General features: G+C 42.9%; 1 protein-coding gene across 1 annotated transcript in view; it reads right to left on the reverse strand.

Annotated features, from left to right (window-relative positions):
• The window catches only part of LOC137359361 (serine/threonine-protein kinase 32B-like), a 353,419-nt gene that overhangs the window by 176,573 nt on the left and 150,648 nt on the right, over nucleotides 1-26,198 (reverse strand). Inside the window, exon 3 of the mRNA XM_068025387.1 lies at nucleotides 16,543-16,694. Within this exon, the coding sequence (XP_067881488.1) occupies nucleotides 16,543-16,694 (152 nt within the window). The remainder of the gene's footprint in view (nucleotides 1-16,542; nucleotides 16,695-26,198) is intronic.

The following is a 26,198-nucleotide window of genomic DNA, read 5'->3' on the forward strand; positions in this document are numbered from 1 at the left end:
GATAGATAACAGTTAACTGAAAAAAATTCTGCAGTTGGATGGGAAAAAAATTGGGTCAGCCACACTCAGGCAATAAATACATTCAATATTCCTAGCTTATTTATTCCAAGAAGTTCTTCAATTATCTTGTAACTTCCACTGGGATCTATAAACTTCTATGGAAATTGTAACTGTAGCTCTTATTAAAATTACCAAGTGCTTTTGATGGAGTACTTGGCATAAACAAACTTCCTTTTGTACTTTGCTGATTTGCTATCTTGATAATTAATTTCTTCGCTGTCAGTCATAACATGCTGCATGTCATTAGTTATAATAGGCTCCTCTTTTAATATTCTAAGATATCTTGCATGAAGGCTCCTTGGTTACTTCTTTCAGTGTCTAAATGCCATAGGATTGCCAGAGGATTCTGCCAATTTTCCTGTGGGAAACCGATGGAATCTGCCAGGAAAATAGTGGAGTCTCGGCCAGGGCAGGAGGCTGAGGGATGCAGTAAAATTGGCCTTTGGCAGTCATGCAAAATGGGCGATAATGAATAGGCAGCTAACTTAACCCTCTGCCCGATATTGCTGAAAAATTGGGTTGCGTGTAAAATGGGTTGCTGATCCGTTATTGCTCCATTGGTTACAAGGCATATGTCAGCCAAGGGCAGAGACCCCCTAAGCAGTACTTTCCACTTCTGAGATTAAGTCAGGACCCAGTGTTGTAGTAACAGTTGGCATGTCGAGTGAGTTTAGGCATACAGCCCTCCACAAAGACATATGTGGGCCCTACTGAAGTGGTCTAGGTCAGGCAAGTGGCCAAGGCCCCTAAAATTCTGAATTCATTTTTTTGAAAATGTGGCCAGATTAGCCACAATCCTTATGAGGCAGATACAAACACTGGGGAGGGTGGGAAGCGGTCTTGAACAACTCCATCCTACAGGGATAGGTACCAACCAGAGTTTCCAGCTGTCATTGACAGGCAGGTGATGGAGATGCATCTATGGTAGTGCTTGTGTGCACCTGGCCTACGTAAATGAGGAGCCTTTCCATTGAACCTGCAAATTCCAGTGGGGTCATAGAATCATAAAAGCATAGAAATTTACAGCGTGAAAGGAGATCATTCGGCCCATCATATCTGGTCCAGCTGACAAGTAGCCATCCAGCCTAATCCCACTTTCAAGTGCATAGCCAAGTACTTTTTAAATCTTATGAGGGTTTCTGCCTCTACCACCTTTTCAGGCAGTGAGTTCCAAATCTCCACCACCCTCTGGGTGAAACAATTTCCCCTCAAATCCCTGAATCACCTGTAAACCTCCTACCTCTTACCCTAAATCTATATCCCTGGTATGGACCCTCAACCAAGGGGAATGGGGCCTTCTTGTCCACTCTATCTAGACACCTCATAATTTTATACACTTCTCCCCTCAGCCTCCTCTGTTCCAAAGAAAACAACCCTAGCCTATCCAATCTTTCCTCACAACGAAAATCCTCCAGTCCAGGCAACATCCTCGTAAATCTCTTCTATACCCTCTCTGGTGCAATCACATCTTTCTTATACTGCAGTGACCAGAACTGCACACAGTACTCCAGCTGTGGCCTAACTAATATTCTATACAATTCCAAGATAACCTTCCAGCTCTTATATTCTATGGCATGGTTAATAAAAGCAAGTATCCCATATGCCTTCTTGTCCACCTTGCCTACTTATCCAGCCACCTACAGGTATCTGTGGACATGCACTCCAAGCTCCCTCTGTTCTTCTATACTTCTCAGTATCCTACCATTTATACTGTACTCCCTTGCCTTGTTAACGTTCCCTGAAAGCATCATCTCACATTTCTCTGGATTGAACTCCATTTGCCATTGTTCTGCCCACCTAACTAGTCCATGGATATATTCCTGCAGTCCACAGCTTTCTTCTTCATTATCAATCAGACGGCCAATTTTTGTATCATCTGCAAACTTCTTTATCAAACCCCCTACATTCAGTAGCTAGGGACTGTCATTCATGATCCCAGCAGTAACACTTTGTGCTGCCTGCTCATTTGAATGATCTCTGAATCCAGCTAGAGCCAACCATATTTTTCATTGGCTGAGCACATCCGCAGAGAGCCAACATCGTGTCATGCAAGGCCCCCACCTGCCAAGAATGAGGCACATCAATTTTGTCATATGAACATTGATTTTTAACTGTTGTTGGAGCAAGGAAATGACTTGTTAAACAGATCAGCCGTGGCTGGCAAAAAACATTTACATACTAACAGACATCGACGGTGAGGAAGCGCATTTCAAGGCTTGCTAAGGAGGATACAATCCACAAGGACCAGGACTGGTTAGACCAGCTGGTCACATGACCAACTGGCTGTTCCAGGGTTTTCTTTTGAACTAGCCCCAGAGAGTTTGAACTCAGAAAGACTGTTTGCTCCTGGATTGGGAAGATCTCTCCTGTCTGCTCCAATCTCTTTCTCACAAGCCTCTGAATCCACTGAAGACACATGAACCCTAAGAAAGAAAAGTATCCTACAGCGTAGAAGGTTTAAGAAGAATACTGGACCCCAACGAAAAGCAAGACCTGCCTACAATCAAGGACTCTACAGTGAGCTCAAAGAACCGTAACAAAAACGCTTCAGATATTGCCTCAAATTTTTCCACTTTATTTTCCTTCTGCTCTTTTCTGTCTCTATTTGCATATGTGTATCATGTATGCATGCTAGCATGGGCGCGTCATGTATCTGTAGGCGTTAACTGAATTAGAGTTTAAGTTCAAGTTTAATAAATTTCAACTTTTCTTCTTTAAACCTAAGAAAACCTGGTTGTGCTTGTTTCTTTGCCTTATAATTGAAAAGCGGCGAACAAGGCTTCACCAAGGGGGAGATAAAAACACAGTATGTTAAAAATTAAACCCTGCTACGGTAACACTAGGTGAAGGCTGAGAGGGACCCCTAGAGACCTTTCTCACCTGGTCATAACAATCGTTACTTACGAGCACCACTTCTTAAAGGGAAGATGCGTTGTGGCAAGAGCAGGTGCTGGGAGTTATGATTGAAGAGAATCTAAACTAGGAAAGATTGAGGAATGGTACAACATGAGGGAGCCTGGGTTCCAAGGTTTGCGGACATTGCACTGGAAATCTTACTGGAGGAAGTGGAAAGGAGGAGAGATGTCCTGTAACCGCAGAGGGAAGGAGGCCCTCCAGGCACGTGGTCAAATGGCATTGGGAGCAGATAGCCATGGAGGTCAATGCCAGAAGTCACACCCCATGGACCTGCCACATAAAGTTCAATGAGTGGTCAAGGTCAGTGAATGCATCTTTAAATGCCTTATCCTACCAACTACACCATTGCCTCAGCCACTGTTCAAATCACGACATGCTCATTATGCACATACCAACAATGTCTATCAATCAGGTCTCAAACCTAACATTCACCTCACCCTCACACACAGCACTGCTGCAAGCCTCACCACCCCCCACCCCCCACCCCCCATCTCACAGTCAAATCTCACAGCTTGCACACAGTAGCTATTCAACCATGACAGCCAAATCTGCCAAACACTCAGTGACACACTTCCCTCTCTCTTCCAGGACAAGGTGGTGCACAAACAGAGGCAGCAGGATGGGGAAAGGCGCACCTTCATGTCCTGACCACCATGGAGCAGATGATGCTGGCCATTATTGGGATGCCCATTGTTGAGGCTGTGGTCAACAGTAGGGCTGATACCATCGAAGATGATGGTCTCTTCATACCTAATCCTCCTCCACACATCCCACTTTCCCCATATCCTATAATCTCTTCTGATTTACAAGCTATAGGTGATGTAAGTGTACACCTCTTACTGCCCCCCTCCCCACACTACAACCTTACCCTTGTGCCTTTTTCCTTTCAGATACCCAAGAAATGCAACCTGGTCATGGAGTGCAGGAACATCAAGAATAGAGTGATGATGAAGACACAGCACCGTCACTCGATTTCACACTCACAGCCACCAGCTCAGATACTAACACTGTACGTATCTTACAGAATAGATTAGAGGCAGGATCTGCATGTGGTGGGACACTGAGTACGAGTAGCAAGGATAGTGGAGGAGGCAACTCGCCAAATGACAAGGATGCACATGGATTCTGCTGAAGAGGACTATAATGGGGCAGCCTGCAGAAGCACACTGATGGGCATGCACAATTAAATGGTTGGTGCATTGGTAAGCCTGCCAGAAAGCCTGCCTCAACATCAAGGAGCATGGAAGAGTTCAGCGCCAACTTGGCACAGGGATTTGCGCAGAGCTTGGAGCCCATTCTTTCCAGCATTGAAGTGGTGGCCAAATCCATTCACGCACTGGACCCAACCATGATGCAGTGTCTGATCACCTGCCATTGCATCACAAACAGCAGCCACCCAATGTCTACGTGCTATAGAGGAAGCTCAGACTGAGGTCATGCAAGATCAGCTCGCTGCCATGCAAACTCAAACTGGCTGCCATCAATGCTGTGGTTTACAGTTTGCAAAGGAGCTTGCAGAGTGTCATAGCAGCCCAGCAATCTTTCCTCCCACACAGTACTTGGATTGTTGAGGCGCTGCCCAAGGTGAGTGGCAGTGATTCCATGGAGCACAAACCTGAAGTCCTCTCTCAGGAATACGTTCGCCCACGACTCAGCCAGTGCCCTTGCTGTTGCCTGTCAGCCCAGAAATCAGGCACGATTTACCCCTTAAATGTGGATATGTACCACTGACACCATTTATGAGCTCTAAGGAACTCATAGTGCCCAATGCTAACAAGCTCAATTTCTCACCCGTAACCTTTGATACTGCAGACAGAGCTATAATGCTATTAACCTTACCTAAGTACTTTGCAGGGAGAATCAGATAATGCATTAAATCCTCCAATGGAAACTTTAATCTATAATGATAAAAAACAATGATAAACATGGTCCCATAATATCTCACAAATTAAACAAAACTAATCTTTCAATAAAGTGCTTTTTAACTAGTGTGCAATACAAAACAAATCATCTTCCACATGTAACCATATAGTTCCCTATGAACCAAAATTTGACTTTATTTTATGCTTGAAGTATATAGACACCATGCCACCAGGCTAAGAATGCATCCTTCCACTTATATTGTATGCATTCTGTTACAGCCAGGTGGTAAGGGGCACGGGTGGTTCCCACTGTTCACCTCCCAACTGACCGCACCAAGTGTTTTTGTTACTTGGATTTTAACTGTTTGCGTTTTATTTGTCAAATAAACAGACAGTGACAGGTTTTCCTGCAGGTTTAAATAGAAGATTAACTATTTATTGAACAATATTCATTCCTAAAATGGTCACAACTGCACCCATGTACATATTCACACACAAGAATAGATAAGAAAGGAAAAGGGTAAGTGATTTAAAGTGAGGTAGGTGTTAAGGGTTCATGGTAAACCTGTTGAATCTTCTTGGAGGACGTTTTCTCTTTTAAAGTTGCAGGTCTGGGTTGTTTGTAGATTTTCTGGTGGTTGAGACTTCAATCTGAAGGCAGTGGTCACTTTCAGTTTTCTGCTGCACCAAGCTGAAGGTTAGAATTCACAGCAGGGGTCTTTGTTTTTTGATAGATCCCTCACAGTTCTTGGCTAGAAAGGCTTTTTCTGATCTCTCCTGTCTCTCTCTAGAGAGCCAAAGATAAGGTAAAAATCTCTCACATGTTGCCTCTGTTAGGAATTGCATGGCCCCCTCCCGGTGGTGACCAACAATGGAACAGGATGTGGCTGCTTCACATATTCTTTGTTTCAGAAGAGCCCATTCAATTCAGGAATGGCTCTTGATGGATTCAAGAAGAGTGTAACTGACACCTCTTGGCTTGGAATGCATCCTTTTGTCCTTAACAGACAGTGAGACAGTTTGAATGTACAGGCCCAGTCAGTCTGACCTTCGGTGGCCATTTTGCAGCACGTTGTCCACCTTTTAAAGGGAAAAGTCACATTTTTTATCTCTTCAGTTTGGTTCTGTATTTTCATTGCTGCACTTCTCTTGAGCCTGACAATTAGTAATAGTATAGCCTGCCAAATGCACCTTCTAGGTCTTTCGAAATTAGTAGAAAACACCACTTTGATGACCAAACAGCTCAGTCCAAAAACTACAAATTGAATTTACTGTAATCAATAAAATTACACACAAGCAAAATTAAATCAGCAAATGAAAACAGACACACAATGACTAATTTCTTGCCAATAAAACTACTTGCTGATACCAAAATAACATCAGTCCTTTTTATATAAACAAACATTATTGCATCCATTGTGGGTCAAATTCAACTTTACCAGTGCAATATAGGCGATAACGGATGGGCTGCCCATTTCACACCCCACCTGGCTTTCCTTTCTATTGACTTCAATGGGGAGAATAATCAGTGTGCAGAATGGGCAATCAATTTGCTACCACTCATTTTACTTTCCACTAAAGTTAAATTTTGCCCCATTGAATCCTACGTTACTGCAGCAACCTATACAGACGATGGAACTGTGTGAATTGAATTCTTTTCGTAAAATACCGAAAGCTTGTCATATTTATCCTAAGTTCAAAGAGTTTCTGGCTAGGCTTGGAAGATTATGTATCAAATTAGTACAATATCTTGCAATTTTAAATATAATTCCCTGCTACTTTAATCCTTGAGGATATCATGTGATCAAAATAATCAGCACCTTTTAGCACTGAAGTTATGATATATCTATACGCTGTGCTTTACGGCAAAGATAAAGGATACAAAAAGCCCATGGGATCCAGGGCAATTTGGCAAATAGGATTCAAAATTGGCTTAGTGGAAGGAGGCAGAGGGTGATGGTAGAGGGTTGTTTTTTGCGATTGGAAGCCTGTGACCAGTGGTGTACCGCAGGGATCGGTGCTGGGACCCTTACTGTTTGTAGTGTACATTAATGATTTAGGCGTGAATATAGGAGGTATGATCAGTAAGTTCGCAGATGACATGAAAATTGGTGGTGTCATAAATAGTGAGGAGGAAATCCTTAGATTACAGGACGATATAGATGGGCTGGTAAGATGGGCGGAGCAGTGGCAAATGGAGTTTAATCCTGAGAAGTGTGAGGTGATGCACTTTGGGAGGTCTAACAATGCAATGGAATATACAATGGATGATAGAACCCTAGGAAGTACAGAGTCAGAGAGACCTTGGGGTGCTTGTCCATAGATCACTGAAGGCAGCAGGTAGATAAGGTGGTTAGGAAGGCATGCGGGATACTTGCCTTTATTAGCCGAGGCATAGAATATAAGAGCAGGGAGGTTATGATGGAGCTGTATAAAATGCTGGTTAGACCACAGCTGGAGTACAGTTCTGGTCGCCACACTATAGGAAGGATGTGATTGCACTGGAGAGCGTGCAGAGGAGATTCACCAGGATGTTGCCTGGGCTGGAGCATTTCAGTTATGAAGACAGACTGGATAGGCTGGGGTTGTTTTCATTCGAACAGAGAAGGCTGAGGAGGGAGCTGATTGAGATTTACAAAATTATGAGGGGGATTGATAGGATAGATAGAAAGAAACTTTTTCCCTTAGCGGAGAGGTCAATGACTAGGGGGCATAGATTTAAGGTAAAGGGCAGGCAGTTTAGAGGGGAGTTGAGGAAGAATGTTTTCACCCAGAGGGTGGTTGGAATCTGGAACACACTACCTGAAGAGGTGGTAGAGGCAGGAACACTCACGACATTCAAGAAATATTTAGATCAGCACTTGAAATGCCATAACATACAAGGCTCCAGGCCAAGTGCGGGAGAATGGGATTAATTAGGATGGGTGCTTGATGGTTGGTCCAGGTGTGTTGGGCTCTATGACTCTAAAAGTTGAGATGTCATGTTAAATCTATAAAAAAAAAAATTTGAAAGACCACAGTTGGAGTACTGTGTGCAGCTTGGGCTCAACACTCCAGAAAGGCTGTTGAGATAACAAAGGGGAGAAAGAGAGAGAGAGAAAGAACTGGTCTGAAGAAGGGTCACTGACCTGAAACGTTAACTCTGCTTCCCCCTCCACAGTTGCTGCCAGACCTGCTGAGTATTTCCAGCATTTCTTGTTTTTATTTCAGATTTCCAGCATCCACAGTATTTTGCTTTTAATTAATGAAGCATATTGTCCTCTCTGCACATAAATATTGATGAAGTCTGATATTATCTTTCCACTTTGCACAATGCACAAATAAACTTTTCCCCTCTTCTTGTGAACAAACATTAGATGAATTTTCAGGCCTCCTAACCAGCAGAAACAAATTGCTGGCAACCTGAAAATGGAATTTAATCATTTACCACCCCCTTGCATCACTATTTTGCTCATTTGGCGATCTGAGTGACTGCTGAAGCTGATTGAAATATTTAAAATTGAGTCCTATGACATCAATAGGATATTTTTCAGCTGAACTGAGTGAAGTGTGCATCCTGGCCAGTATCAGCCTGTGGCTAGCCTGAGGAGGATGTGAGAGGAAAGTTCACACTTTATGCTTATGGTACCGAGAGAAACAAATGTTCTTACAGGCTCCACAAACCCAGCCTGACCACTGCCACTCTGGCCCCCCTCCTCTAAACATCGGAGCCGCTTCCTCACTCCCTCCCTTCCTTCCATTTCTCCTGCATCCTCTGAAAGCAGTAGAACTAGAATCAATCCACAAGGACTTACTAAGTATTGGTTTGGGTCATAGGATCATTATTATAGTTCATTGCTAGTTAGGAACATTGTTTTTTCAAGACCTCTTCAATGCAGTAGTGACAAAGTGCTGCATTATTGCAGGTGCCATTTTTCAGATAGGATGTTATGCTGAGGTTCTGCAACAGTGGCAATAGAAGTTGCATTATACTGTTTGAAAAGTGAGGAGTTCTCCTGGTGTCCTCATTAACATTCCTCCCTCATCAGTTTAACTGTCCATTTCTGAGACTCAACTGTGTATAAATTGCCTGCCAAGTTTGCATGCATAATAATTGGGATTGCATTTCAGAAAGTAATTAGTTGGTTATGAAACACCTGTTGTTATAAGACACAAAATAAATGTGAGTATTTTTCTTGTTTAATTTATCCTTTTTTGGTAAGGCACTTCTTACAGACTACTGACAACTACCTTTGGATAGAATAGTTGAGTTTTTACTTTCATGTTTCTTCAAGCTAAGATGGATAACTTGAGATCTGGTAAACTCGTGGGCCTTGATATTCACTCCCTACCCAACAGACAGGAGAGGTGGGGGGATTAAAACTGAAAATCAAGGTATGCGTCCGCACCATTACTGTATCCACATTTGCTGCCATTTTTATGTTGGTGGGTTGCATGATGTGCATGTGTCCCATCATGGGACACTTCATTATCATATTTATATTAGCCTGATTTAAATTTTAACTGCTGGCAGCTGAGTTTCCCAGGGCTGAGGAAACCCAGCAGCAAAATGGCTAGTGCTTTTTAGAGCACCCCTTGTTGGGGCAAGAGGAACAGGAATGTTCCCCCTGGCCTTTCAAGGAAGCCTTCGGCCTCCCTTCTGCTAAACACAACCTCCCCTCACTGCCATGATCGGTTTTCTCCTACCCCCACCAACCAAATTCCAATGGGCTCTGACCATCCCACACCTCTAATCAAGCCCCGCTCCCAAGCTTACTGCCTGTCAAACTGGCCAGCTGCTGGGCGAGAAATGGAATATCAACAGAATAACATCGGCAGAACCTCCATATCCCCAAGATTTCAGGATTTCCCCTCCGCTACCACATTTTCCTGCTCACTCCCCATCTCCCTGTAAATATTGGGGTCATGGAGTTTGCTGCTCTTGCACCACTGGAGAATCCCACAGTGACATACAGTTCAAGACTGCACTGTCAATCATTTGTGATTATAAGTTCAGTGTGGAGGCACTACTGCATAGAATGCCAATGAACAATTAATCATGTCATCCAGGTCCTGAGCACCTGCTCATTTCCTGGCACAGTACAATTCAATTTACACTGGAACATAACCCAGTTCTCTTGACTAATTTTCACATCATTCAGTCTTACCTACCTCCTGCAGATATCCCATTTCTTGTCTTTCAATCTTCCGATTTCGAAAAATGAAGAGCCGTCTACATTTTGCCATGAGCTATTCAAAAATCAATAAAATAAGTACAGAAATCCATATTTCTACCATATGCTGTTTGGTGTATTTATCCCATCTTGACAGCCACTTTCGTCCGACATATACATTAGGTTTGTTGCCATGTTTTGCAAAGAAACAAAACAGAATTAATTGAAAAAGTCTCTTAGGAAGCATGGGTTCATATGCCAGCTGTTTTTTTTTCTATCTACATGAATATTTTCTTTAGAGATCAGACCAGATTTATCTGGTATTTTTGCATTGATTTTCTTTTGCCTGCATGAAAGCAAAAATCAGACATGGCCACTCAATCTCTTAATATGAATCAAAATGCTGCCCCCTCCCAAAATAACCAGAAGCAGTTCTCAATACTGATGCTAAAAAATGGAATGATACTGGTTGCTATTAGCAACAAGAACTGGTGCAATTGGTATTTGTACTTGGCTCCATTCTTAGGCAGAAACACATTCAGGGCCAGTGTCTATTTGTTGCCCAGCTTTAAGGAACACTCTCTTTTCAAACAGGCTTATTTTAGAAAATGTTTGAAGAAAAGCAATAAGTAAACATAGAAAATAAACTGTGACAACTAACAGAAATAATTAGTAGCTAGAATGGAATAAATAATAATGTATTATTTTTGGAAAGTCACTCGGGTAGTGTTACTGAATTAATGACTGTAAGGTTGGATGATGCGCCTGGAAAGTAATTTAATTAATGAGAAAATGCTGGAGTAAGGAGATGAATTAAATGTGAAACATTTAATGAACTAATTTGTAACAGGGATAGAATTGCATACTTATTTAAGCATTGGTTGATGAATGTGGGTTGTGGCGACACATGTCAGTGTCTGGGGCAGCAAACTACAAATAGTCAAAAGTGCACTCTTTTCTGTATGGCACAGCAAGTGCCATCAATAAAACTTTTTCAATGCTACATGTATGATTCCAATGATTAAGCCTATTAGTAATCATGCACTTCTTGAAAAGCATGCCAGTTTTATTTTTATATGGTCTGTTTCACAGCATTGCTAATGTGGCAGATCTTCTTGAGGAAGCATTGATTGCCTACAGGCAACAGAACTTCACTTCCCTGCTCCTGCAGGAGCTCTGTATGCCAGTCTGTTGTACAAAGAGAGCTTATGCAACAATTTTTTTGTGGACACTTGTCTGTGCATTTTACTCAGGGCTGACTTATGCAATGCCATGGCTTCAGGCTGCTGAAGAAGGAAAACCAATGGCCATCTTTAAGTGTTTATCCTGGACCATCTTGTCCGCAACAATAAGTAAGCACGCTATCTTTGGTAGCTCCTCCTTCATCTACCTATATTGTTAAATGTTTTCACTGGTAGTTTTCTTGGGGCTGTTCCTGTTCTGCTGCTTTAACATCAGCAAAAGCCCAGTGGGTAAGTATTGACATGCAGAAAAGGAGTTTCTATGAAAATTAAAGCAGCAGAGTCGGAGCAGCCCCGAGAAAATTCCTGGCGCTGATGTCTATGTTTGATGTCATTTTTCTTGTCTGATCTCCCAAGGTGGGAACTATGTAACTACAGATCTTTTCCATCAATAGTTATTTTGAATTCTGTGGTTGCCAGGCTATCAGCAGCTACTCTCAAAGTATTCACTAGGGTCAACCCTGCATGTGTGAGTCTGCGATCTGCTGGTGGGAGACAGTCAAGCCCTTCAGGAGACCATCAGGGGATTCACTGCCAGGACAGTAGTCTGACAGGGTAGATCACCAACCCTTTACAGAACCCACTTGATTTTCATTCCACTGAAATCAATTAAGTGACAATCAGGTGGGTTCTATAAAGGGTGGCCGATCCTGCTCCTGATTTTAAAACAAAAAGGTCTTTTAAAAAATGGACATAGTATTGGCATCATTGCCACAGAGTAAGACACAATATTAAATGAATCAAAGCTGATCATCCGGTTGTGCGTTTATATCAAAGGAAGACTTCCATATAATCCTCTCATGGGGCTGAATTTTAACTTTCATACCCGCTCACAGTAGGGGAATGCTGGCAGTGTCAGGAACCAAAGTTCTCAGCAGGGCATTTGTCAGTGGTTTTTTAACCCAGCCATTGCATTTCCATCTGGCCTCTGGGTTTCCCAATCAGTTGAAATGGGCGAGCGTGATTCAGCTCCAATATTTAAAGGGACCCTGTGAGAGTCAGAACTAAAGCATTGCAGGAGTGTCATGACAGAGCCAGGAACTTAACAGATGGAGGCTCAATATGAAAAGACAGCACCATACTTCTCCAATGTATCCCTGTAATGGCCCGCAGGGAAACTCTGTTCCCCACAAATATGAGGAAGATTGCAGCCACCGGAAACAAGCAGGCATGCCTGGAAGTGGCATCTGACCAGCCACCACTGACACCCATCCCTCACAGTGACCCTTCAAAAATGTTCTTCTTCCATCCTCTCAGAACATTCAACAGCTCATACACGAGTCTCTTCTTTCGCTCTGTTTGGAAGTGCAAATATCTAGGGAAGACTTGACTGACACAGGACGAAGGCATCATAGCAGCTTCCTAGGTATTTTGCATAGACATGCATGATGATCTCTCAGTGGTTACCTACCAGCTGAATACTAATGGGGAGGATCCCTTTCTGTTGATGAATACTCCAGGGTGATCTGAGGGCGCCTTAATCCATGACTCCCTGGACTTGTGGGCTTCCAACCAGAGCAGCCCTCTCATTCCGACTGTGCTCATCAGTGATGAAAGGCAAGTAACGGCCCTGGCAAATATAGTATATGTCACCTGGGAGATGTACTTGCAGGCAGCGGATTGCAAGATTCAACAAATGTCACCAACAGATGCCGGGAAGAAGCTGGAGGTGAAGAACATAAGGGCTGTGGTGACCTTGATGATCCACTGGGTCCTCCTCCAGGAAGCTGCATATATCAGCAACCAGCTGAAGGAAAAGCCTGAGCCTCCTGAGGTACTGGTGATCAGTCATGTCTAGAAAGCTAATGCTCTGTCTGCATACCCTATGTTGAGTGTATTGCCTCAACATATTGGAGCTCTGTGTTCATCCCCCTGTCCTGTGGAGAGCAGGTGGTTGAGGACAAGGCTGCTGCTGCTATTGGTATTGCTGCTGCTGTGTCTCAGCAGAGACTGCATAAATGGCTCCTATGAATGCTGACAGCTGGGAAGGGCAGATCAAAGACAAAAATGTAGCAGAAATGACCTCCAAAGTATTGGAAATCATCCCCAAAACAGTGAAAGCACACTCTCTGAACAAGTCCTGTGAGCAAAAGCCTTTCACTTAGGCAACAAAGCAGCTGTCATACTTCAGTATTTAAAGCCTGTCAATTGTTCAGTCCTGTCAATCCCCGTTGCACTCTCACCTTGCTTTAGCTGGTGAGTTCCAGGAAACCTGGAAATCTGTGCCCTCAAAGAAGGAAAACTGTCGTTAATGACCATTTCACATACTTAAATGTCAGAGTCACCTATCTCAAGTACTGAAGAACATGCTTGTGTTAAAGGAGGAAGTTGATGGGCTTCCCAACATGCTGGCAGTTTCTGGTGTTTTAACCTGTCACCTGCACAGACACCCACATTGGCAGGTTAAAACTTCCCTCTTGGTCGTCAGTCTTTCATTTGGCCTTACCTTTATGAGGCATGGAATAGGAACTCTATGACCAATCATTTCACATGAAATATAAAACCACTGTTGGGGGCAGTGGGGGTGATATTTTAACTTTTCCATTGGGCATGAACAGTGTGGGTTAGTAGTTATACTAGAACAGCTCTCTCTCCTGCTCCATTCCTGATGATTTCCCACTTTAATGCCACTAGTTTTAATGATGGATAAGACACCCATGGGACTGAGGCTAGAGTCTATTTCCTAAATGCTAATTGACATCCTTGCACATCAGAAGGACTCAATGACATTTAACCAGGCCTGAGCAGGGATGCCACAGCAGCTTTTCCATTTGCTCAAGCAGATCATAAATAGAGGAGACCCTTCAGGCAAGTGTAAAACTTTCCTTTGTGGGGCCAAGAGGAGCAGAAGTCCTCCTCCGGGTCAATCAAGGAAAGGTACACCCTCTCCTGTCCCAGACTCCTCCCTGCTCCCCCTTCCACTTCCTGCATGACACTCCTGAAACCCATTTTCCACTATTCAACTGGAAGCTGGCGGGCAGCCAAAGAGCATCCAATCACCTGCCAGCAATTACAGGAAGGAGGTGACCAGTTACTTTTAAGTGAGGCTCACCACTAAAATCGCTGTGGCCTCCTGCGACCTCTGCCGGGAGAGGAAATAAACTCACTGGAGTGCTTTATTGTCCGAACCCCACTCAGAGTTAAAAGATGCCCCAATCATACCAAACATATGCCTTCTTAAATAAGGTATATGAACTCCTCATGAATTGATTCATTGTACAACTATTGTGCTGTTTTGTATATTACTATATACCAGTGGTTGGTTTGGTCATAGTGTTCCAGCCACCGTGATGTGTGGCAAGATTGGTGGACCTTCAGGTCTTTTCTTGCCCGTCAGTTTCACATTATTGTTTCATCATGTATCTCATTGGTTCGATATTTATCTCATCCATAAACAATCCCCTGATCAGTTAGTTTAGCCTATATGCAGTGGTCTAATGATGTTACCTTCCTGCTCTCTGAAATAATGTGAGAACATGATGAGAATCCGAAATATTTGCTCGCTGATTTACTGTCATTGAAGATTAATAGACCTGGACTCTATGCCCAACAGAGAATTAAGACACAAGTTCAAGTTCATTGTGAACTCAGTCTGCTTATGGAAACTGCAGCCTAGCCATGAACACAAGAAAAAGCAGCTGCTAACAGATGTCATTAAGGTACATTTGTTCCATGGATCAATCATTCAAATTGGAATTGTGATTATCAGACAGCTTTTAATTTGGAGAATTTTTTTCAAGGTAAATATTCAACATTTACAGTATTCACCCTGGAACGACCTTCAGTTTTAACTAATTTATTCTTGCACTTATATTTTTGGTGAGTATTTATGCTCATAGATAGGACTCTGTTGAAGAATGGAACACTGGGTTACAGTACTTAATTTGTAGAAGCCTTAACAAATTAATTTTAAAAAGTACTGTTGTCATCATCTTGGACTGATAAACAGGAGAAAATGTGAGTAGCAAGGGTCAAGCTATGACTTGATGAAAAACAAACTTTTACACAACAGTGTTTAATTGAATTCCACACTTCAGATGATTTTGACTTATTAATGCCCTACTCCGCAATGGCCCATATCAGAAACGATTTTCTTCATAGACATAGTTCTCACTCCATTTGCTATCAAAGCTGTTTACACTGTTTCTCTGGGGCTTGCTTCGATCTGCAAAAGTTGTGGTGGCAGGTCAGGAAAACGGCATGGAAATTCTACTGCTACGTGCATATTCCACCTTATACATACTACTTCATTGCATGTACTTTCATGGCAGTAATCCAATCAAAGGATCCACAAGAAGCAATAAACCATTAGATTGAAGCTTAAATGGTTTAGATTTGTCATCTTAACCCAAAGATTTGAATAGTGCCTAACGCTTCGGCTGCAGGTAGATCCAGGGAAATGAAACTTTTGAAAAATAAATTGTTTATATCAAGCATTGTGACAGTAAACACTAGCTATTACAGTAGAAAAATCATGTAATGGCAGACGTAACTATTAATTGTACTGCTATCTCTAAACTACAAAAAATGCATAAAACAAAATTACAAATAACAAGCACTTTACTTTGCTCACCCTTTCTTTCCTTTATCTCATTGTCTCCTACTATAATACTTCCTCTCATTGTGATGATATATTTCCAGTTCCTTTATTGTTTCATTTGGTGACATTCTTGAAGGAATCTCAGTTATATGAAATGTCACACAGTATTACACTGTCATTTTTGAAAGCAAATTGCATTTTATATATTTTGCAAAGGATTACATTAGAGACTTTTTCTTCTGTATGCATTTAGGAACATAGAATCATAAAATCTTATAGGGCTGGTTGTGCTTGTGCTAGCTTTTTGAAAGAGTCATCCAATTTAGTCCCACACCTCAGCTTTTTCCCTCTAACCTTGCAAATTAGTTCCCTTACCACGCTTTCAAATATCCAATTTTTCCATGCTGTTCCTCCCAAAAGTGTACGACTAACTTTTATCCACATTAAATTGCATCTGTCACGTCTCTGCCATTCTACTAGTCTATCTTTGTCCTTCTAAAGTCTACGGTTATCCTGCTCGCTAATTACTATGCTGCCAAGTTTTGTATCATCTGCAAACTCTGAAATTGTACTCCCTATACTCAAGTCCAGGTCATTTATTTATAACAAGCTAATAATATGCAAATGCTTTTACACTCAAGCAACTAAGCATAATTACCATTTAAAAGCATTTGTACTGCATTATGAATATTATAAGTTGACTAAAAGGTTCATGCCTTGCCATCTCCACATTCTACAATCTCATTTAATTATTACAAGAAGTTAATTACCATAGATTCACAAGAAAAGGGTGCTCAAGTCGTTGCATTATATGCAGTTCTCTGAAAACATTGCGTACTTCATCTCGTTCAATGCACTTTTGTTTGTTCATGTATTTCATGGCGTACATTTTCTTTGTATCTCTCTTCTGGACAATGCATACCTGGTCAAAGTAAAGGAAAATGATTGAATAAATTAACATTGCATAAAGCAGTCAAGCAGTTTTCAACAGCAGTTGTATTTATTCAAAATAAAATTCTGACTACCAAATCATATATGAATTGTAAAATTGAATAGATTTATTGCATCAGTATATAAGTTACCCTCATGATTCTACACAATTATATGTAAGCGATCTTAACCGGGCGTGTGGAAAAGAGAAATTATTTAGGTGTAATTATCATACATGAAAACCATCAGCTTTCTCCTGGGCTCTTCTCTCCTTATTTGCAAAACCTCCCTGATTCCCTTCCCCTATAACTTACCTTGGTGCTGCCAGGCAGCCGCTGGGTCATTTATTTTTGGCCTGCCTTGAGTCAATCAGCTGCCTATTTCACCCATTTGAGGCAGGCATTTGTCCAGCAGGGCATAAATAAGGCCCAGGAGTTAAAATAGCCAGAGCCTTAAACTGATGGCATCAGGCAGATTTAACGCATCGCCCCTGCTCCCAGTTAGAATCTTTCCATGGAGTTCATTCTTGTTTAAATACACTTTAAATGAGAGGCTATGATGGGGTCTATGCATGTTCTCATCAAAACTTTAACAAACTTAAATATTTTCTTACAAGAAATTTGTAACACAATGATGCTAGTTCTCAGGGCTACCTGCCCATTCTGCAGTGCATCCACATAAGATTGGCCCCTGTATAGTATCTGTCCTTATTGTATAGTCTTCCATTGTTACTCTGAAGGGCACTCATTGGAATCACCAGGAAAATGCTGGTTACACTGGGGCCTTGCTATTTCTGAGCATTTGCTGAGTGTTTTTTTAGTGGGCAGAGCTTCTTTCCAATCCTTACAAGGCAAAGGATGGGCAGTGGACAGAGCCAAGGTGGGAGGCCCCCTAAGCCAGATGTTCTTGTTTCTGATCCCAAGTTGGGATCCAACATTTGTTTGGCAGTCAGTATGTTGAGTGCATGGAGATGTAATGACCTTCACAAGGTCAAATATCAGGCCCAGCAAGCAAGCCCTAAAATACATATCCGCAATTCACCCAGGTCAAACTCCCTGAGCAAGGAAGGTTGATAGGACAATTCTAACCTTGTTCAATCCTTTGGGGTATGCACTGTCCAAGCAGGGAAGTGCCCAAAATGGTGCTTGCTCCTGTCTTCCCCGTGCTAATGAGGAGTCCTCCCAATGACTCCAGTTGGAGGGCACTTTTGGATGCGATCTGGGGTAACCCGCAAGGATCGTAATGCAAGGGATTTCAGGGCAATGAAAGTGGCCATATGACCAATTTAAATGCAATTACAAAAAAACATGGGGTTTTATGAGGCGCATACTCTTGGCAAGGTCTCCAAAAATAACACTTCAATTAGAAAATTTGGAGTAAAGCGATACCAGCGCTCAGACCTGCCTATTCAATTCCGCAACATGCTAGGAATATCTGGGTATAATCCCTGACTGTACTTTTGGGATATTGGCTCTCCTGTGCTTTTCAATAAATTAAGACTGAAAGGACAGAAAAGGAAGAGACTTGAGGGGCATCTTTTTCAAGTGAAACCCTTGCTATTGTGGCATCAACTCTGCTTTCTTTCAGTGACCTTAATGTCAAAGCTTGGTATTTCCAAATTCAAAAATGAGGCAATTATGATGTAGAAAAAACAGACTGTTCTGCATGGAGATCAAGATCTGTTATCGACAAAGCAATCCTGATTGGTAAATCATGTGGCCAATTTGTCATGGTGAGAAAATACTGCAAATTTCACACAAATTCACTGGGGAGAAATGAATTGTTTCAGCCAATCCGGACTAACCTCGCAAGCTGAAAGCCTAAATAAACAAATTTAATTCACATTCCATGGAACAGTAAAGCTACTCTTGCAGTCCTTTGGGATTTCACACTAATCAATATAACTGACTGATATTTAATTACAATAAAGGAAATGGTGTTGTGTTGAAATGAATAGTTTTCTAATGTTTGTAGAAGATAGTGTAAAAATACCAATTAACATATAAAGCAAATAAGCACTTTACCATTTGAAAATATCAATTAGAATTGCCTTCAAAAACACTGCAATCATTAATAATGCTACCCTAAATTATATTTAAATTGAGAGATGCTAAATATGGCAAAAGCAATGTAAGTAGTGAGCTAGTGACTGTATTACTTAATCGACACACTAATTCACAAGCTTAAATTCCCATTTATTTCAATGACCAATGAAGCCCTGTAGTTTTATAAATCAGTATTATCCTAAATAGTCAATATGTATTCTGCCTTTCAGGCTGCTGCAGCGACTGGGATCAAAATCCACAACATGTCAGCTGCACTTTCATAATAACTTGGATTTATATAGTGCTGTTATAATAGGAAGCTATCCCAAAGCACTTAACACAGGTTTAAGAAAAAGAAATAGATGGATAGCCAAAGTAAGAGAAATTCAGACAGACTAACAAAAGCTGGGCCCCCTAGGTAAATGAATGATAACATAGAAAAGGGTGATCATGGAGTAAAGCGAGACCTACAGAAGGCATAGCTGCAGAGGCAAAATATAATAGAAAAACTTCTTTCAGTACTGCAACAGTATATGGACTGTCAGAGAAGAGCTGCAAACATTAAAAGTTGCAAAAAGGCTTGAAACAGAAGATCAGAATGGAAAGGTAAATATTTTGAAGGATTAACTCCTCAAGCCAAAATTCAGGACTTCAGGAGAAATGAGACAGAAATCTTAGACACGTTGAAAGAGTTTAAAAGAAATAAATACCTTGGTTAGAAGGTGTTTATTATCGCAGAATGTTTATCTCATTGTGACAATCAATGGATACTGGGAAGGTGCTAGTAGATTGGGAATAGGATAATGGGGTATCCATATCCGACAAGGGCGATAAACCAACAGTCAATTACAGACTTATAAACGTTACTTCAATTCTATTGAAAATTATGGGCCAGAGTTTTTTGCAAAAACTAATGGCATCTGAATAACATACAGCGTTACTAATGTACAAATCAGCCAGCAACTTGTAGCGAGGATGAGATACCCCCTGAACTGCAAATCGCCACAAGTTGCTGGTCAATTTGCACCATGCGGCCATTAGCTTCCTCAAAATGGCATCTTACCCTTCTCCGTCACTTGGTTTTTCATGAATTTGTTACACTGTGCATTGATTACCCATTAAACTCATCAGAGAAAGTAAAGGCTAGTAATTATCAGCGTAAGTACTCTGATGGACATGATAACTATTAATAACATCCCCTGTCCCCCCACTCCTGACCACCATCAGACTCCTCACTCTCCCCGATCATCATCAGCCTGTCCTAACACTATCTGCCCCCACCTTGCGATCAGACACCCCTCTGTGATCGGACACCTCCCCCAACGATCGGACGACCCCCCCCCATCGGTAGACATACCTGGTCTCAGCCCAGTTTAGCTATGGCCTTGTACTGTGGGTCTTCCCACCTGACAGGCCTCCAACCTGGCAATCAAGCTGGCTGTGGATGGGAATCCTACAGCAAAAATATTAAAGATGTGATGCAGTTTTTAACTGCAGGGCATTGAGGAAACCCGTGCTTCTGTGTTTCCTGATCTCAAAATATTGTTTTTATTGCTGGGTCCATCATTGCAGCTGGAACATGAGGAGCAGCAGCACCAGCAAGGAAGGCTACATAGACCAGGAGATGCTGGTACTAGAGGACAATGGAGGGGTGAGCGCAGGAAGTTCTACCACATCTATATATTTAAGAACCTGATTTTATCCACAAATCTTGTCTGAGGAGCAGTGTATGAGGCACCTCATTGCATGAGGGAAGTTGCCACTCACTAGCTATCAATTGCAGTGCCAACTGAAGCCCTGTACCAGGATATGGACAGCACTGCTTGTGGATGGCAAGGTGATGGTGACCCTTACCTTCTATTCCAGTCATTCCAGGATGACATAAATGACATCATGCAGCTTGCAATCCACTGCTGCTTTAATAATGTAGTTGAAGTGCTGTACTCCAAGAGGAATCATCTCATCTTAGTTACCTTGGAGGCAGTGAATCAAGATGAAACAGCTGCACTAGGATAGCAGGCTTCACATGGGTGCAAGTTATTATAGACTACATGTACATTGCCTTGCTGGCTCTATCTTAAATCCCAGGGATGTTTGTGAACAGGAAATCTGAAGCCTTTTCAGTGCAATTCCGCCACAACTCTGTAAGTCAGAAATGAGGCCAGGACCCAGATATGACCTGGTCTTATGTCAGAGGATCAATAAGGGACAGAGCCTAAGCCTGCGATGTAGGAGGGTGCAGGGACTCCCAATGTTACCGTGCCACCAGCTGTTAGAAGCACCTGATGTATCATTAGCAGTGATAAGCCTGGCGGGTTCAGGCTGCCAAATGGCAGTAGTGGACCCCACCAGGGGATCGATGTCAGGATCATGGGCCGGACCCACAAAGGAAAAACATGTGTTTAGCAATTTCTGCTCATTTCCAACTTTCCTACCACAGAAAGGAATGGAAACTTTGCTGCAACACAATCTATTCTGATTGCTCACCATCATTTCCTTAGATTTTATGCACTCTTGATCCTTTCAGTATCAATTTGTCCCTTTGATTGTTTGGCCTGATCTTTAATTTTTCATTTTCTTTCACCTGAACTATTATGGGATCCGAGTTCAGTTTTCCTCATTATTTGGTGAACTGTGCAATATCTTGTACCATTATATCCATTTGCTTGCCATTATTTTTTATTCTGATCAACGGGGAAGAAGATGAAATTTAGGGGATGAAAGAGGGGAGCTGACTCACCACAACCATTATTAAAATTGCATAGTTTACTCTATTTGATGTCTGTAATTCTGGACCAGTGTGGGTAGAGAGGAGATTGTCTTTGTATACAAAGAAAGCAACTTGTATTTTTCCGTGCTGATGTTTTCCCTTGTTTGTCCTTTCTTTGATTTCACTTTTTAACTATTCCAATTATTTTGTTTTCTTCTTTCTTTGATGATGGATTGAGAAAAATCTAGAACCAAATATACTGCTTACGCAAAATGGAAGTGTGCAATTATACCCCTTAAAAGTGCACAGACTATAATTACATGTTTGAAAGTAATAAAGGAAGGAATGTTTCAAAACTAATCTTTGTCATTCTTTTTGACACTACAGATTGATTCCAAGAGAACTTTCATTTTCACAAATAAAACAGAACTCTCCAGAAATGATTTAACCAGCCATGATTTTCTCAGTGGCACTAAAAGACAATCCTTAGAGGGCTTTTTGAGAGTAAGACTTTAGCCCTAATTTTAACTTGGAGTATGGGTGCAATATACAGGGGCTGGGGCAGTTCGACAGTGTGCATGATGGTGTTGGTGTAATTTCCCGGCCATTTTAAATCCCAGGTTTTATTACTATTGTCCAGGAAGGACTCCCACCTGAGCCTGGCAGGAATAACAAAAGGCCGATGGGCAAGAGTAAGATTTGGGCTGGAATTTTACAGTAGGCGGACGGGAGCCGGACTCCGACGTAAATGTCGGCGCTGAACCCGCTTCCGCCCAGCTTTAATTGGCTCGAGGCGGGAATTCCACCCACTTGAGGGAGGAGGTCCTGCCTCAGTGAGCTGCCGGCCAATCAGCGGGCCGGCAGCTCTTAGTCTCAGCAGCGCCACCGGGAGTGGTGGCCGCTGCTGGGACTGCAGCCCAGCCAACCGAGGAGGATACCAAGGAGCCAGGACTGAAAGTAAGTTTGGGTTGCCTCACCAGGGGAATTGGTCATGCCATGGTGAGGCTAGGGTGGTCGTTTGGGGGGAGGGAGGCGTCTTGGATCCCGGGGTTGGGTTGGGAGGCAGGGGCCCGATTGTCAGGCGCCCCCCACCCCCACCCCACAACCCCACCGGGGTCCGGAAAGGCCAGCAGCTATAGCTGGGCGGCCTTTCACGTCCCCAGCACACCTGCTTGCCACCGGTAAAATACCTGTGGAGGCAGGCGAGGACCCTTGAGTGGCCGTTAAATGGCCACAAGGGTCTTGATTAGCCTCGGGCGGGCCGCTTCTCACCCCCCGCCCTCCCCGCCGGACCTCCGTAAACTTGGTCGGAGGTGGAATCGGGGCAGTTAGGCCTCCCGGAGCCTGCCGTTCAACTTTACGCCGCCCCCAAGCCACCATCCGGCCCGCTGGGGTGGCATAAAATTCCGGCCTTAATCTAGCAGGAGAACTCTGCCAGTGACCTGAGGAAACAAAATCTCTAACACTAAATGAGGAGGGGTAGGGGTCCAGTGGTGATCAGTGTCCAGGGAGAGGAAATATGAGGACACTGCTTGCCTGCAGTGAGTGATTGCAATGTCACCTGCAGTGAAAATGGTGGTGGGCACAAACCCGTAAGGAATGTAATAGGAAGCATCCGCCTACCATTTTAACCGCCCGCCCACTCTATTTCTGCAGGCTGGACAGGGTTAAAATTCGCCTTGCTTCCATACAATTTAAGTAATACAATACAAGTGATACAATTCAATTCAAATGCTGGCAAAGCCGACACAGGACGTCATGCGGTTTGAATAAATGTTATTTAGGCCTAACAATGATATAATTATTACAGTCTCATTGCCCTTAAATTGCAGCTGCAATTTCCTAATATGCACTTCTGACAGGCAAGGCAGTGCACCACAGGCATACATTTGGAAAATCAGCCCTTTGAAGCAGAGGTGGGTCATCCGGTGAAGCAAGTGAGACACTGGCCCCAATATTAACGGGGAACCTGGAAGGGTGCAGGGTGGGGAAGTGTGTATTCAGCAAAGGAACTTCGTAAGGCAGGAGGCTGCTGATTTGAATGCCAGAGCCTCATTCAAATATTGTTTGAAGGCCTCCCACCTGGCCAAATGGGCAACCGGGCAGGAGGGAATATTAGCAGCAAAAGGCCATAGCTGGGGACCGCCGTCTTCACTCGGCTGAATGCTTCAAAGCTTAGGCGAGGCCCAAGGATTCCTTGTGCAGCCTGGAGGAGCACTCCTGGCCGACAAGAAAACCTGAAAAATAAGTTTTAAACTTAGCTGCTTGGGCCTCTTCTGGCCCAGGTTCCAACTCCCAGAAGGTTTTGTCTGACAGGGGGAAGCCAACACTGTCTGTCCACTTGGGCCTCAGGATGATATTGGAGATTGGGTCCTGATGACAACAGCCACATAAGAAGTGAACCTCATATTTCTTAATATTAAATGGAGATTCACAAACTGTCCTGTCATATAGAATATGTAACTACAATATCACCTCACTACTTGGATGTAAAAAAATAGCCTGCAATATTTTTACCCCTTATGAAATGGAACTTTTAACTTAATGAATGCTATCAGAGTTCTAAGATCTAGTCTTTATCATAAATGTAAGTTATAGTAATATTTTCCTCCATCCAATTTCGGGAATTTGATAAACTTACCACTGATCTGTAATAGTCACTGTCGCTTGGACAATCCCGAGCAGCAAAATTTTGCAAAACTGTCTGATGAAACGCCAGTTTAATGGCCTGCTACCCGACCCGAACCTGATGGGACCCGATGACGTGTCGGGCTCGGGTCGGGTCGCTCTTCCGGGTCCGGTTTTTGGGGTCGGGTCGGTCCGGGTCGGACACGCACAGTAAGTATTGCAGTTTGCTCTGCTGTTAAGTGTCAAAAGTTGAAAAGCCTACCTGAGCTGGGAGTCTGGGACGTCAAGGAGGGAAACTCTGAGTCTGCGCAGTGAGCGAGTGAGTGTCATGCTGCAGCTTCCTGCAGATTTGGAGTCGGAAGGGAGGTCGGGCTGCGGTTGGGAGCGGGAAAAAAAGTGGAGGGACGCGGGCCGGGTCGGGCTCAGGGTCTGATGTGATTGTCAGGTTCAGGTCGGGTTTTTTTTTCCTGACCTGAGCAGGCCTTTACTCCAGTTGTTTTTTTTTCCTGCAAAGTTTTAGTTGCCTTCTTAAAGTATAATCCCAGGCTTAAAAGAAAACAATAGTTAGAAAGAGATAATACACAGCTTATGAGACTGGTGATGGTATTCCACAGGAAGTGCCCATTCTCACAGTAACATGCCGGCTCACTTAGACACGTTTAGCTGAGCATCACCAGTCAAAATTGCCCCAAACCTCATCACTATATAGATAACGATTTATTGTTTCAACTGATGTTTAGGCTAAAACTGAGTCATGATTTTTGCTTAATTCTTGTAAGAACACCCGATTTAAATAATATTTCTTTTTGCCAGGAATGATATTTCAAGAGATCTTTAGAGACCGGATATTAGACATATAAATGAGAGATTATTGAGAAACCTAAGGTAATGCTCTGTATAATAATACCAAAAATAATAATCTGATTACAATGGGAAACCATAAATGAAAGTGAATTGGGAAACTAATTTAGCTTTGAGAGTTAACTAAATATTGAACTTTGCATCCGTATTCACCAACGAGAAGGACTTGGTGGATGATGAGCCTAGGGAAGGGAGAGCAGATAGTCTCAGTCATCTCATTATCAAAAAGGAGGTGGTGTTGGGTGTCTTGCAAAGCATTAAGGTAGATAAGTCCCCAGGGCCTGATGGGATCTAACCTAGAATACTGAGGGAGGCAAGGGAAGAAATTGCTGGGGCCTTGACAGAAATCTTTGCATCCTTATTGGCTACAGGTGAGGTCCCAGAGGACTGGAGAATAGCCAATGTTGTTCCTTTGTTTAAGAAGGGTGGCAAGGATAATCCAGGAAATTATAGGCCGGTGAGCCTTACGTCAGTGGTAGGGAAACTATTAGAGTGGATTCTTCGGGACAGGATTTACTCCCATTTGGAAACAAACTAACTTATTAGCGAGAGACAGCATGGTTTTGTGTAGGGGTGGTCGTGTCTTACTAATTTGATTGAGTTTTTTGAGGAAGTGATGAAGATGATTGATGAGGGAAGGGCGATAGATGTTGTCTATATGGATTTTAGTAAAGCCTTTGACAAGGTCCCGCATGGCAGACTGGTGCAAAAGGTGAAGTCACACGGGATCAGAGGTGAGCTGGCAAGATGGATACAGAACTGGCTCAGTCACAGAAGACAGAGGGTAACAGTGGATGGGTGTTTTTCTGAATGGAGGGATGTGACTAGTGGTGTTCCGCAGGGATCAGTGCTGGGACCTTTGCTGTTTGTAGTATATATAAATGATTTGGAGGAAAATATAGCTGGTCTGATTAGTAAGTTTGCGGACGACACAAAGGTTGGTGGAGTTGTGGATAATGATGAGGATTGTCAGAGGATCAGCAGGATATAGATCGGTTGGAGACTTGGGCGGAGAAATGGCAGATGGAGTTTAATCCGGACAAATGTGAGGTAATGCATTTTGGAAGGTCTAATGCAGGTGGGAGGTATACAGTAAATGGCAGAACCCTTAGGAGTATTGACAGGCAGAGAGATCTGGGCGTACAGGTCCACAGGTCACTGAAAGTGGCAACGCAGGTAGATAAGGTAGTCAAGAAGGCATACGGCATGCTTGCCTTCATCGGTCGGGGCATAGAGTATAAAAATTGGCAAG

This window comes from Heterodontus francisci, chromosome 1 (assembly GCF_036365525.1).
Source record: "Heterodontus francisci isolate sHetFra1 chromosome 1, sHetFra1.hap1, whole genome shotgun sequence".
Lineage (NCBI taxonomy): Eukaryota > Metazoa > Chordata > Chondrichthyes > Heterodontiformes > Heterodontidae > Heterodontus > Heterodontus francisci.